Source organism: Orycteropus afer, unplaced genomic scaffold (genome assembly GCF_000298275.1).
Source record: "Orycteropus afer afer isolate SDZICR_OR568_19922 unplaced genomic scaffold, OryAfe1.0 scaffold00071, whole genome shotgun sequence".
NCBI classification, from domain to species: domain Eukaryota; kingdom Metazoa; phylum Chordata; class Mammalia; order Tubulidentata; family Orycteropodidae; genus Orycteropus; species Orycteropus afer.
In genome coordinates, this window is record NW_006921658.1 from 6,696,717 (window position 1) to 6,709,360 (window position 12,644).

At 39.3% G+C, this 12,644-nt stretch overlaps 1 protein-coding gene across 1 annotated transcript in view; it reads right to left on the reverse strand.

The window, feature by feature from the left end:
* LOC103196938 (glutamyl aminopeptidase) overlaps window positions 1-12,644 on the reverse strand; it is a 115,906-nt gene that overhangs the window by 54,653 nt on the left and 48,609 nt on the right. Inside the window, exons 8-10 of the mRNA XM_007940781.1 lie at window positions 11,723-11,788; window positions 1,368-1,433; window positions 1,094-1,245 (exon numbers count right to left, since the gene is read on the reverse strand). Coding sequence (XP_007938972.1) covers window positions 1,094-1,245; window positions 1,368-1,433; window positions 11,723-11,788 — 284 coding nt within the window. The remainder of the gene's footprint in view (window positions 1-1,093; window positions 1,246-1,367; window positions 1,434-11,722; window positions 11,789-12,644) is intronic.

The following is a 12,644-nucleotide window of genomic DNA, read 5'->3' on the forward strand; positions in this document are numbered from 1 at the left end:
GAACAGCTTATGGGTTTGAACTGCCAACCTTCTGGTTAGCAGTCAAATGCCTTAGGTACTATGCCACCAGAGCTCCAGACTGAAATGGGAGGTGTATTTTTGAGACTTCTGTGCTGAATGCAACTGATTAGGAACTCTGTACCAGCCCATCCGTTCCACAAATACCACAGTGAAGAATGCTTTACTCTGGGGGTCTCAACCAAAGGGAAATCCTTAGCTCTCCTCAGCTGGTTTATTCAATTTAATTAGGAAAAAAAAAACAACCCATCTAGGTTTCTCCCTGAGGTAAATCCCAGACTTCTGGGAATTTTGTGCAGAGGAAGGAGAAGTGCATGAAGAGAAGAAAGAAGTGGAAGGGTGTCTGACTGATACTATTGTTCTAAGTCTAGACATCCAATGAACTGCTCTATTTTTAGCCTCATTTCTCACTCTTCCCTCTGCTCTTCATCCTGACACAGCCCGAAGCCTGTCCAGGACTAAGAAGACCAGCTCCCACCTCCACTGCAGGGCTCCTTACTATTTTGTAGCTGTATCTTCCTGAGTTTATTTTCTGTCATTATGTCTCCTTGTGTGTTCTTCTTCTAGAATTCTGTGATTTGGAGGCTTTAAGTCCAAGTTCAAAGTGCCAGCTCTAGGGGCTGGGTGAAAGCCCCTCAACTTTGGGGTCCATTTCTGCCTCTTGCTCCCGGCCCCCTGGAGCTAGAGGCATTTCTTCACTCAGACAGCTGCTGGCTGCTGAGACTGAGAAGCCCCAAGGTTGACAAGTAAAAAGGCACAGTCCCAATGTTACCAAACCACACGGCAGCCATTAACTTAAGTCCCCTCTTTACCTCCTTCACTTTTAAGGGTTTATTAGTTTTAGTAAATCTATTCCTTTATGTCATGATATTTTGGAAAAACAGGGCATGCAGCTTGTTCTCAGTCCACATTTTGAACCTGGAGACCACTCAGCTATTTTTTTTTTCCTCCTACAGACACTGTTCCTTTATACTATCACACATAAAGCATATACCCAAGAGGAAGATCTAAGGCAAGTAATCAGTATTTCCACCAGATTTCCTCTTCCCTTTTGAAACACATTAAAGAGCATTACCCAAGATCAGAATGTGGAAGGGATGCATTAGCTCTTGGGTCCAACAGAAAGCGTTTCTGTGTGATGTTCCTCCTATCTTGCACATTAAGCACAGGGTAACCCATCTGTCTAGTCCAAGTGTCCATTACTTCTTTCACTGGTTGATTACTTGCCTAACATTTAGAAAACAAGGAGATTAATTAATGAACAGATAAGGAAAAAAGGACATAATAATCAGACAAAGAAATGATTGGTAACAGTGAATAATTTTGGAGACATACATACTCTTCCTTACCTCTTCCAGTGCTCCCCAAAAATCTGAGGTTTTTGCATTCTTGAATTTATATCTCGTCAAATAAATCTGTTTGTAAAGGATAATATGTATTTTAAAAGTCAATGTTGGCTTTTCTCATTCTTCCACATTAGCAGAACTCCTACTCATATTTCATTCTAATGTATAATAATTGCTGGTCTACCTAAAATGAAAATCAAATGATATACCGTATGCAAAACACTTTGTAAACTACAAAACACTGTACAAATAGTATTTTATTTGTTAAACATAATGGGTATTTTTTTTTCCCTGATCAATATGGTATGTCTGTTCTTTTTCTTTTTTTTAACCACCTAAGGAAATAAGCATTCAGCAGCCCATAAATATTTTTGATCTATTGACTTTGAAGAAACAAACAAACAGACAAAAACTAGTTACTATTAAGTCAATTCTGACTCATGGGGAGCCCACGTATGTAGAACAGAACCGCTTTCTAAGCTTTTAAAGATGTGGTCTTTTAGAAACAGATCTCCAGGTCTTTCTTCCAAGGCACCTCTGGGTGGGTTTGAACTGCCAAGCTTTTGGATAGTAGTCAAGTGCTTAACCATTTGTGCCACGTAGGGACTCCTTTTGACTACCACAAGAGATCCATAATTCTTTGATCTTTACTCAGTAGCATTAAACTGCTCACTATTGGCTACATCCGCTACCTTCATTTACAGTGGTGCTTTCCCATCACAGACAGTAGGTGGCGCCATCACACAAGAGTGATTGTGGTGATACGCAAAGACAAAATTGGTGGACCTGGCTCTAAGCCATTTGCTGGCAAATTTATTCTGTAAAATGCTAGATAGTAAATATTTTAGGCTTTGTGGACCATATAGTCTCTATCATAACCGCTCAACTCTGCCTTTGTAGGATGAAAGCAGCCACAGACAATATTTAAATGAATGAGCATGGCTGTCTCCCAACAAAACAGTACTAATGGACAATAAAATCTGAATTTCGTATAAATTGTTTGTGTCTCAAAATATGATTTTTTTAAATCATAAAAAAATCTATTTTTAGCTTGTGGGCTTTCAGAAAATGGGTAGTGGGCCAGACTTGGTCAACAAGTAGTTGTTTCCTCGCCCCTGCTCTAAGGAAATGAATATACAACTTTTTGGAGAATAACAACCAACAAGAATAAAAGCTAGATTGGGAGAGCTATTTACTTTAAAGAAGAATTCTTCACTCTTCAAATATTTTAAAAATATGAATGTTTTAAATAGAAGGCATTCCTTTTGGAAATTTAATTTGCAGAACTTCACTCTACCTATGAATTTTCAGATTCAGTATCATATGCTCCCAGAGAAAATTCCAAGTTTTCTCTAAATCTTATAATTAGTATCACTTGTGGAACTCCAGGGACCCTTCCAAAGTCTCTGCTGTATCATTTCTCTTTTACTCTTTAGAATCATCCTGTTTAAACGTGAAAGTCTTTGGTATAACTAGAACTTCTTACGTGTTCAGACTCAAAATAACCAATGATTAAATTTGCAGATACCATTTTCACTCTAAGTGCTATGATTTTTAGTAAGTGCATGGCCTAAGTCACATTATCTTTTCACAGCCACAGAGAGAAAAACAATATTAGCAGGACTACTGCATGAAACAAAGAAGACAGCTGAGGGAGGTTTGGAATGCTATGACCGTATTTGTTCTTTTGATTTATTCTCTACTTAGCACCACCACCAGAGGGCAGGCAAAGGAAGGCAGAAGAAATGAAAGGCTAGAGAGGATTTACTCAATGCCAGGTTTTCAAAGAACCATTCATTCTAAATAAAATGTCTAAATATTTCAAATGGTAATGACTATAACCTAAGCTCCCCATTAACAGCAATTTCCACTGAATGGTTTCTTCGTAAAACTGGCTTTCAGAGTAATGTAGAGGTGTTTATTTGTATGCCCATCAGCCGTTCTGTAGAACGAAGGTGAAGCAATCTACTTCCGTACAGATTTACTGCCTTGGAAATCCAGTGCAGGTGGCTATGAGTTGGAATCCACTTGATGGCAGTGGGTTTGGTTTTTGATTTGTGTGCTCACATTGCTTTGAGGTTAGAAACGTGTTTTTTGGAGATACAAAGGGCCTTAAATATTATTTAATACACCTCCTTAATTTTTAGGGTGAAGAAACTGATGCCTAGAGAAGTGAAGAGGTTTGCTTGAGATCATTGTGAAGCACTGAGCCCAGAACTTGAGAATTCTGATTGCTAACCAGAAGGCTAGTGGTTCAAACCCACCAGGCACTCATAGGAAGGAAGGTTGGGCAATCTATATCTGCAGTGATACTGCCTCAGAAACCCAAGGAGGGGTCACTATGAGTCAGATCCCACTGGACTGCAGTATGTTTGGTTTGGTTTTTTTGGTTTGGACCAGTGTGTATGTTGTTGTTGTTATGTGCTGTCGAGTCAGACCTGACTCATAGCAACCCCTCCTTGGATTTCCGAGGCGGTATCACTACAGAAGTAGGTTGCCCAACCTTCCTTCTGAAGTGTGTATTTTTTTTAAATTATTATTATTATCTTTGTTATTGTTGTTTTAGTTGCAGTATCTTGCTTAGTCTTAACTAGAGGCTGAATGGAAATTTTATAAACAATAAATTAACCAGTTGCCATTGAGTTGATTCCATCTCATGGCCACCTCATAGGTGTTAGAGGAGAACTTGCTTGGTTTTCCAGTGGGTGATTATTTGGAAGCAGATCACCAGGGCTTTTCTTCTGAGATAATTGTGTTGTTGTGAGGTACGATAGAGTCACCTCCGACTCACAGTGACCCTATGCACAGCAGTACAAAACACTGTGTGGTCCCGCGCCAGCTCCGCCATCTCCGCTATACTTGACTCCATAGCCACAGCCACTGTGTCAATCCATCTGATTGAGGGACTTCCCCTCTTTTGTTGACCTTCCACCTTACCAAGCATGACATCCTTCTCCAGGGAATGATCCCTTCTGACAACATGACCAAAGTAGATGAGACGAAGTCTGGCCATTCTTGCTCCAAGGAGCATTCCAAAAGCACTTCCTCCAGGACAGGTTTGTTAGTTCTCTTAGCAGTCCATGGTACTTTCAGCATTCTTCACCAGCACCACATCTCAAAAACATCAATTCTTCTTTGGTCTTCTTTATGCAATGTCCAGCTCTCACGTGCATATGAGGTGATTGACAAATATCATGGCTTGTGTCAATGGCACCTTAGTCTTCAAGGAGATATCTTTGCTCCTCAGTACTTGAAAGAGGTCCCTTGCATCACTTGCCAAGTGCTATATGTCATCTGATGTCCTGACTGCTAATTCCATTGGCATCGAATGTAGAACCAAGCAATGTGAACCCTTCGACAACTTCAATCTCTTCTCCATTTATCATGATGCTGCTTATAGGTCCAGTTGTGAGAATTTCTGTTTTCTTTATATTGAGATGTAATCCACACTGCAGACTGTATACTTCAATCTTCATCAGTAAGTGTATCCTCACTTGCAGCAAGCAAAGTTGTGCCACCACCGTATCACAGGTTGTTAATGATTCTTTCTCCAATCCTGATGGCATGTTCCTCTTTATATAGTCCAGCTTCTCGGATTATTTGCTCAGCATATAGACTGAATAAGTATGGTGAAAGGATACAACACTGATGTACTTCCTTCTTGACTTTAAACCATGCACTATCCCCTTGTACTGTTCGAATGACACCTTCCTGGTCTATGTACAGGTTCCTCATGAGTACAATTAAGTGTTCTGGAATTCCCATTCTACTCAAGGCTATCCACAATTTGTTATGATCCACACAATCAAAGGCTTTTGCATAGTCAATAAAACACAAGTAAACATCTTTCTGGTATTCTTTGCTTTCAGCCAAGATCAATCTGACATTAGCAATGATATCCCTTCTTCCACATCCTCTTCTGAATCCAGCCTGCACTTTTGGAAGTTCTCTGTCAAGATATTGCTAAAACCATTTTTGAATTATCTTCAGTAAATTTTACTTGCATGCAATATTAATGATACTGTTCTATAATTGCCACCTTCTGTAGGATCACCTTTCTTTGGAATGGGTATAAATATGGATCTCTTCCAGTTAGTTGGCCAGGTAGCTGTCTTCCAAATCTGTTGGCATAATCAAGTGAGTATCTCCAGAGGGGCATCCATTTGTTGAAACATCTCAATGGGTATTCCATCAATTCCTAGAGCCTTGTTCTTAGCCAATTCCTTCAGTGCAGCTTCAACTTCTTCCTTCAATACTATTGGTTCTTGATCATATGCCAACTCCCGAAGTAGATGAAGATCTACCAGTTCTTTTTGGTACAGTGACTCCGTGTGTTCCTTCCATCTTCTTTTGATGCTTCCTGCATCATTCAATATTTTTCCCACAGAATCTTTCAATATTGCAACTCAAGGCTTAAATTTTTTCCTCAGTTCTTTCAGCTTGAGAAATGCTGAGCATGTTCTTCTCTTTTGGTTTTCTAACTCCAGGTCTTTGCACACTTCATTCAATTGGCTTTGTTTGCTCAAGAGGCTCTCTGAAATCTTCTGTTCAGCTCTTTTATCTTGTCATTTCTTCCATTTGCTTTAGCTACTCTCTACTCAAGGGCAAGTTTCAGAGTCTCTTTTGTCATCCATTTTTGTCTTCTCTTTTTTTCTCGTCTTTTTAATGACATCTTGCTTTTTTCGTGGAAGATGTTCTTGATGTCATCCCACAATTCTTCTGGTTTTTGGTCACTGGTGTTCAATGTATCAAATCCATTCTTTAGATGGTCTCTAAATTCAGGAGGGTTATATTCAAGATCATATTTTGGCTCCCATGGACTTATTTTAATTGTCTTCAACTTCAAGTTGAACTTGCATATGAGCATTTGATGGTCTGCTCCACAATCAACTCCTCACCTTGTTTTGGCTGAAGATATTGTGCTTTGCCATCGCCTTTTGCCACAGATGTAGTCAATCTGATTCCTGTGTACTCCATATGGTTAAGTCCACGTGTATAGCCACTGTTTGTGTTGTTAAAAAAAGGTATTTGCACTGAATAAGTCATTGGTCTTCCAAAATTCTATCATGCGATCTCTAGTGTTATTTCTGTCACCAAGGCCAAATTTTCCGACTACCGGTAAATCTTCTTTGTTTTCAACTTTTGCATTCTAGTCACCAGTGATAATTAATGCATCTTGATCTCACGTTTGGTCAACTTCAGACTGTAGAAGTTGATAAAAATCTTCAATATCCTCATCTTTGACTTTGGTGGTTGGTGCATAAATTTGAATAATAGTCATATTAACTAGTTTTCCTTGTAGGCACATGGATATTATCTTATCACTGACAGCATTGGACTTCAGGACAGCTCTTGAAACATCCTTTGTGATGATGAATGCCACGTCTTTCCTCTTCAAATTGTCATTCCCAGCATAGCAGATCATATGGTTGTCTGATTCAAAATGGCCAAAACTGGTCCATTTCAGCTCACCAATGCCTAGGATATCAATCTTTATGCGTTTCCTCTCATTTTTGACAACTTTTAATTTTCCTTCATTCATACTTCATACATTCTATGTTCCCAATATTAATGGATGTTTGCAGCTGTTTCTCCTCAATTTGAGTCATGCCAGGTCAGCAAATGAAAGTCTTGAATGTTTTACTCTATCCATATCAGTAAAGTTGGTCCTACTCTGATGATGCAGCTCTTTCTTTGTCGCATTTTGAAAGCCTTCTGACCTAAAGGGCTCGTTCTCCTGCACTGTATCAGATATTGTTTCTGGGCTATTCACAAAGTTGCCTAGTAATGTATCAGACAGTGATACATTCTGCTATTAATAAGGTTTTCCCCAGCCATTTCTTTGACAAGTGGATCGTCTCTTCCTTTTTCCTAGTGTGTCTCAGTCTGTAAGCTGCATTGAATCTTGTGCACCATATGCAACCCTGCCGGCACTTGAAACACCAGTGGCACAGCCTCAAGCCTCACAGCAATATGCAAGCCACAATAGTACAGCAAACTGACAGACAGGTTTGTCTTGCTTAGTTGTTTGAAACCTTTCTGCCCTCCCCTTACCTGGATCCCTGGTACTGCTCTGCTCTGTCATTGCCTCTGGCTTCTCTTTCCCCCACTTTCCTAGCTGCTCAGGGTGGGCTCGGGGTCCCTCCCTCCCCTTACCTGGATGTCTGGCTGTAAGTGGACTTAAGCCCCCAACATTTTGGTTAGCAGTTGAGTGCATTAACCGTTTGTACCACCCAGAACAACTCCAAACAGTATAGTAAAAGATACTTTGCTTAAAAAGTAAAAGGTACTTCTTGCTTAAAAGTACCTTTATTAAAAGGTATTTTGCTTCTGTTTATTTCTATATAAAGAAATTTCCTTCTTAACCTTCAGTTATCATGCTACAGTCATTCTACTAAAAACTACATGATGACTTAGGGTTATAGCTTCTCTCTCGATAGTATTGGTGAGCACAAAGAAGAAAGGAACAATGTTTCTATTACTAGTACACCAGCAAGGGAAAGGAAGTTTTCTAGGTGAGGCATTTCTGTCTTATGAGGGCTATTACTGATACTGGAATAAAAAGAAAAGGTGGATATATTTTTTATGTGTTTTCAACTATGTGGAAACATCTGCCCAATTGTCTCTTATGCATACACGCACACATAACACACACGGTCACACACAGGCACATCTTCATATCTCATTTTATTTTGCACTTGGCTTTACTGTGCTTTGCAGATATTGCCTTTTTTACAAATTGAAGGTTTGTAGCAAATGGCAAACCTACATTGAGCAAGTCTATTTTAGGCACCATTTTCCAACAGTGTGTGCTTACTTACTGTCTGTCACATTTTGGTAATTCTCACAATATTTCAGATTTTTTCATAATACTGTTACAAACTTAGTAGACTACAGTATGGTGTAAATGTAGTTTTTATATGCACTTGAAACAAAAAACTTTGTGTAACTCACTTTAGTGAGATATTAGCTTTATTGTGATGGTCTGGAACCTGCCAATATCTCTGAGTTATGTCTCTAAATATAGGCACTAAATCCACTGCCATCCAATTAGTTCCAACTCATAGTGGCCCTGCAGGGCAGAGTAGAAGTGCCTCATAGGGTTTTCAAGGCTGTAAATCTTTACAGAAGCAGACTGGCTCATCCTTCCCCTGCAAAGTGGCTGGTGGATTTGAACCGCCAACTTTTGGTTAACAGACAAATATCTTAACTGCTGTCCCCCCAGAGCACTTTATATATCAGCACAGCCTTGAAGATTTTCCAGTTGATGAATTTTGTTGTTATTTTGCCTCTCGCTCTGTATGTACTTTGCTGCCTGATGTTGGGGTTAGGGGTTAGTGATGAGCATGAAAGAGAGCAGTTAACTTTGATCCCTAAATTTAGTGTCACACCAGATTAGCTAATGGAGAGTCACTTTTAGCAGGCAATTAGAATTTGCAAGTCAAAGACTTGTAATCTCAATTTCGCAAATTGTGACTTAGTAGGCAACAATTGTTCAATATGAGACTGTTTGGATGCTTCCACTCTGTGAAGAAATGTTCCAGTTGATTTGAGAGCTCACTGAGTATGGCCTATATTATTCTATACTATTTTCAGATAACAGCTAGTATTTGAAGATTGAAGATTAAAGAATAATTCAGTGTTTTTTTTGTAAATTTATTTCATAGCACTATTTCATATGAAAAGTTACTATCTGTGCATCTTAGTTCAGTTTCCAGCACTCTATAGTCACAGGCTGGAGACAGACACATTTAACTTGTGAAATATTAGTTTTAAGCTGGACTGGATTTTTATTGATTATACCATAAATCCTCCAAAAGTACTGTGAGATTATGAATGAATTAAAGGATAGCTACTTTTTAAGGAAACTTTTGGTACTTCTATTAAAAAAGCATAAATGATTATAATTTGAAGTCAGCTTTGAGAATACCAACAATGTGTTTTAATATAATTTATGATGAAAAAATACAGAAATGGGTATTTTAAGTTAATTTTTGAAAAAGAAATTCTTTATCTACATATATATATATATTATAAATTATAGACTATTCACTCATCCAAGGAGCTCTGGTGGTATAGAAAATAAGGCATTCAGCTCCTAACCAGAAGGTCAGTGGTTCAAACCCACCAGCTACTCCACAGAAGGAAGAGGAGTCAAACTACTTCCATAAAAATTTACAGCCTTGGAAACCCATTGGGGGTCACTATGAGTTTAGATTGACTCAATTGCAGTGAGTTTGGTTTTCTTTCTTCACTCATCCATTTAGCAAGCATTTTTTTGGATCACCTAATATGTATGATGCACTAGCACATGTATGAAGATATAGAGGACAAATTTCCTCACTGCAGTTGCTTACAGTGAGAGGGAATATCATAAAATTTTAAGTGTGAAGGTAATGGAAAAATTACTTTAATGTATACCTAAGAATAGGCACATTGCCTTCTCTTTTGCACCTCATACCACATAGAGTATTTTATTAATGGACACACACACAAAAAAAACCAAAACCAAATTCACTGCCTTTGAGTCAGATCAAACTCATAGTGACCACTGCCTTGGGTTTCTGAGGTGGTATCACTATAGAAGTAGAGTGCCCAACCTTCTTTCCGAGGAGTGGCTGGTGGGTTTGAACCACCAGCCTTTTGGTTAGCAGTCAGGTACCTTAGGCACTACGCTACCAGAGAGTCCTAAATGCAACCTAATTAGGAGCCAGGTGAAGATCAGCTAAGGAAACAGCACAAAGTTGGCACTAGTGAGCACTGTAGGAATGGTGATCTGTCATTGCCCTGGGGAATGGTGTCCAGAAGAAGCACTGGCACTCAGCGTGGGAGAACTAGAGAGGTGCTTCTCGGACCTGCTTTTTTTGCTTTGCTAGCTGGACCACCACATGTCTGTCAGTTTATCATACTGTGGTAGCTTGCGTGTTGCTGTGAAGCTGGAGGCAGAAAACCTCTTTAAAGTGTTGAAGAACAGAGAAGTCAGTTTAAAGACTAACCCAAGCATCATATGCATGTGAAAGCTGGACAATGGCTAAGGAAAGCTGAAGAAGCATTGATGCCTTTGAATTGTGGGGGTGGTGAAGAATACTGAAAATACCATGCACTGCCAGAACAAACAAATCTATCCTGGAAGAAGTGCAGCTGGAGTGCTCCTTGGAAGCGACAATGGCCAGATTCCGTCTCATCTACTTTGATCATATGGTTGCAAGGGACTATTTCTGGAGAAGGATACATGCTTGGTAAAGTGGAAGGTCAGAGAAAAAAGGAAAGGCCCTCAACAAGACAGGCTGACACAGTGGCTGCAACAATGGGCTCAAGCATAGCAAGGACTGTGAGGATGACTCAGGACAGGACAATGTTTCGTTCTGTCACACACAGGGTCGCAATGGGTCAGAATCAGCTCGACAGCACCTAACAACAACAACTACAATGACTAGATGGAGAAGATGACTCTGCGTAACTACCTAGAGTATCACAGTAAGTGTGACAGGGGTGGAAGCAAAAGAGTAAGAAGAAATCTTCAATTTCTGCTCTGAAACAGTATCAACCTGAAAGCAGGGCAGTTAAAGGGACAGACACATTGTATCAATAACTCAAATAATGCAAGACCCTGAGAGAACTGGCTTAAAGTCTGCAATAAGAACAAAAACTTACTGCAAAAATGGCACTGAAACACCCTCTGGGAGTAATACGCTCAAGTGCGATGTATGAAATGCTTTAGAGAGTTTATTGTCATTTCTGTTCCTAATAGGAAGCAAACCCTATTTGTTCACTGACTATATCATATTAAGACGAGTTATCATTTTCCAATTCAATAATAACAATAAAAAATCTTATACTCACTGTAAAAGAAGATAGATTTAACTTTTTATATCCTGTCAGAGGTATCAGAAGTAACTAAGCAATCTGTTCAAATAGCTCCGTGAGATTTCTGCTAAATGACGATTACACATACAATGTAGGAACCTGATTGGATATGAAATCACTTCTTTATGTTTTGCTATTTGATCTATCCCTGACTAAGGAAAACCAAAGTAAAAAAGAAAATTATCTTTACCTAATCATGTATCTCAGCATTCATCAGCCACATATCTGTGTTATTTACTTGTAATACCACTACAAACAATAAGGGGTCCTTGAGTGTTATACATGGTTAACACACTTGTCCACTAATCAAAAGGTTGGAGATTTGGATTCACTCAGAGGTTCACTGGAAGAAAGGCTTAGTGATGTACTTCCAAAATCTCCGTTAATGAAAGCCCCACAGAGCACACTTCTACCCTGACACACAAGGGCTCGGTCACCAAGTTGGAATCAGTTCCATGGGAACTGAGGTGGCGGGGAGTAATAAATCATACCTGACATCCTTTTTGAAAATTCTCTGGTGTTATCCAGTCTTCGAGCATTCGTAGAATGGAAGCTCCCTAAGATGGAAAACAATGAAGAATTAATAAAGAATACATAGGAACAGATGTCAGTCATCTTTGTTGTGACTAGCATTTCATTCATATTCCTATTTGTTAGATTTTCTTCAGCATGATTCTGCTAAACTACATGGTTGAGGCTCTATGATCTGATTTTAGAAAAATACCAGTTGGCACATACCCTGTATATCTGCTTCTAAATATTACATTCTCTGTAGCCATACTTCTTAAATAACTAACAGGTAAAGAGAAATGCAGAAGCCCTGGTTGCACAGTGGTTTAGCACTTGGCTACTCACTGAAAGTACAGTGGTTCAGAACCCACCAGCTGCTCCACAGAAGAGGGATGTGGCAGTCTGGTTCTGTTGACATGGAGTAGATTCTGACTCATAGCCACCTTTAAGACAAAGTAGAACTGCCCATAGGTTTCCAAGACTATAAATATTTATGGAAACAGGTTGCCTCCCCTTCCAGCCGCCACCTTTTTGGTCCGCAGCTGAGTGCTTAACTGCTGCATCACTAGGGCTCCTTATGGAAAGACTACAGCCGTGGAAGTTTTCTGGGGCAGTTCTACTCTGTCGTATAGGCTCACTATAAGTTGGAATCCACCCAGTGGCGACGGGTTAAAAGAGAGAGGCCATTATTTTAGCAACGTGAGGTTCAAGTAATTATTGCACTTCATCAAATGAACCAGCAGATGGGGCTTTACTAATGAAGAGAAACTTAGAAAATGTCAGGGGAGAAAATACAAACAACCACAGTCCTGTGATGAATAAAGGAATAAAGTAGTTCCAGGATAAAATTCTGGCTACTCATTATGCACATGTCTATAATTGGGGAGAAAAAAAAAAAAAAAA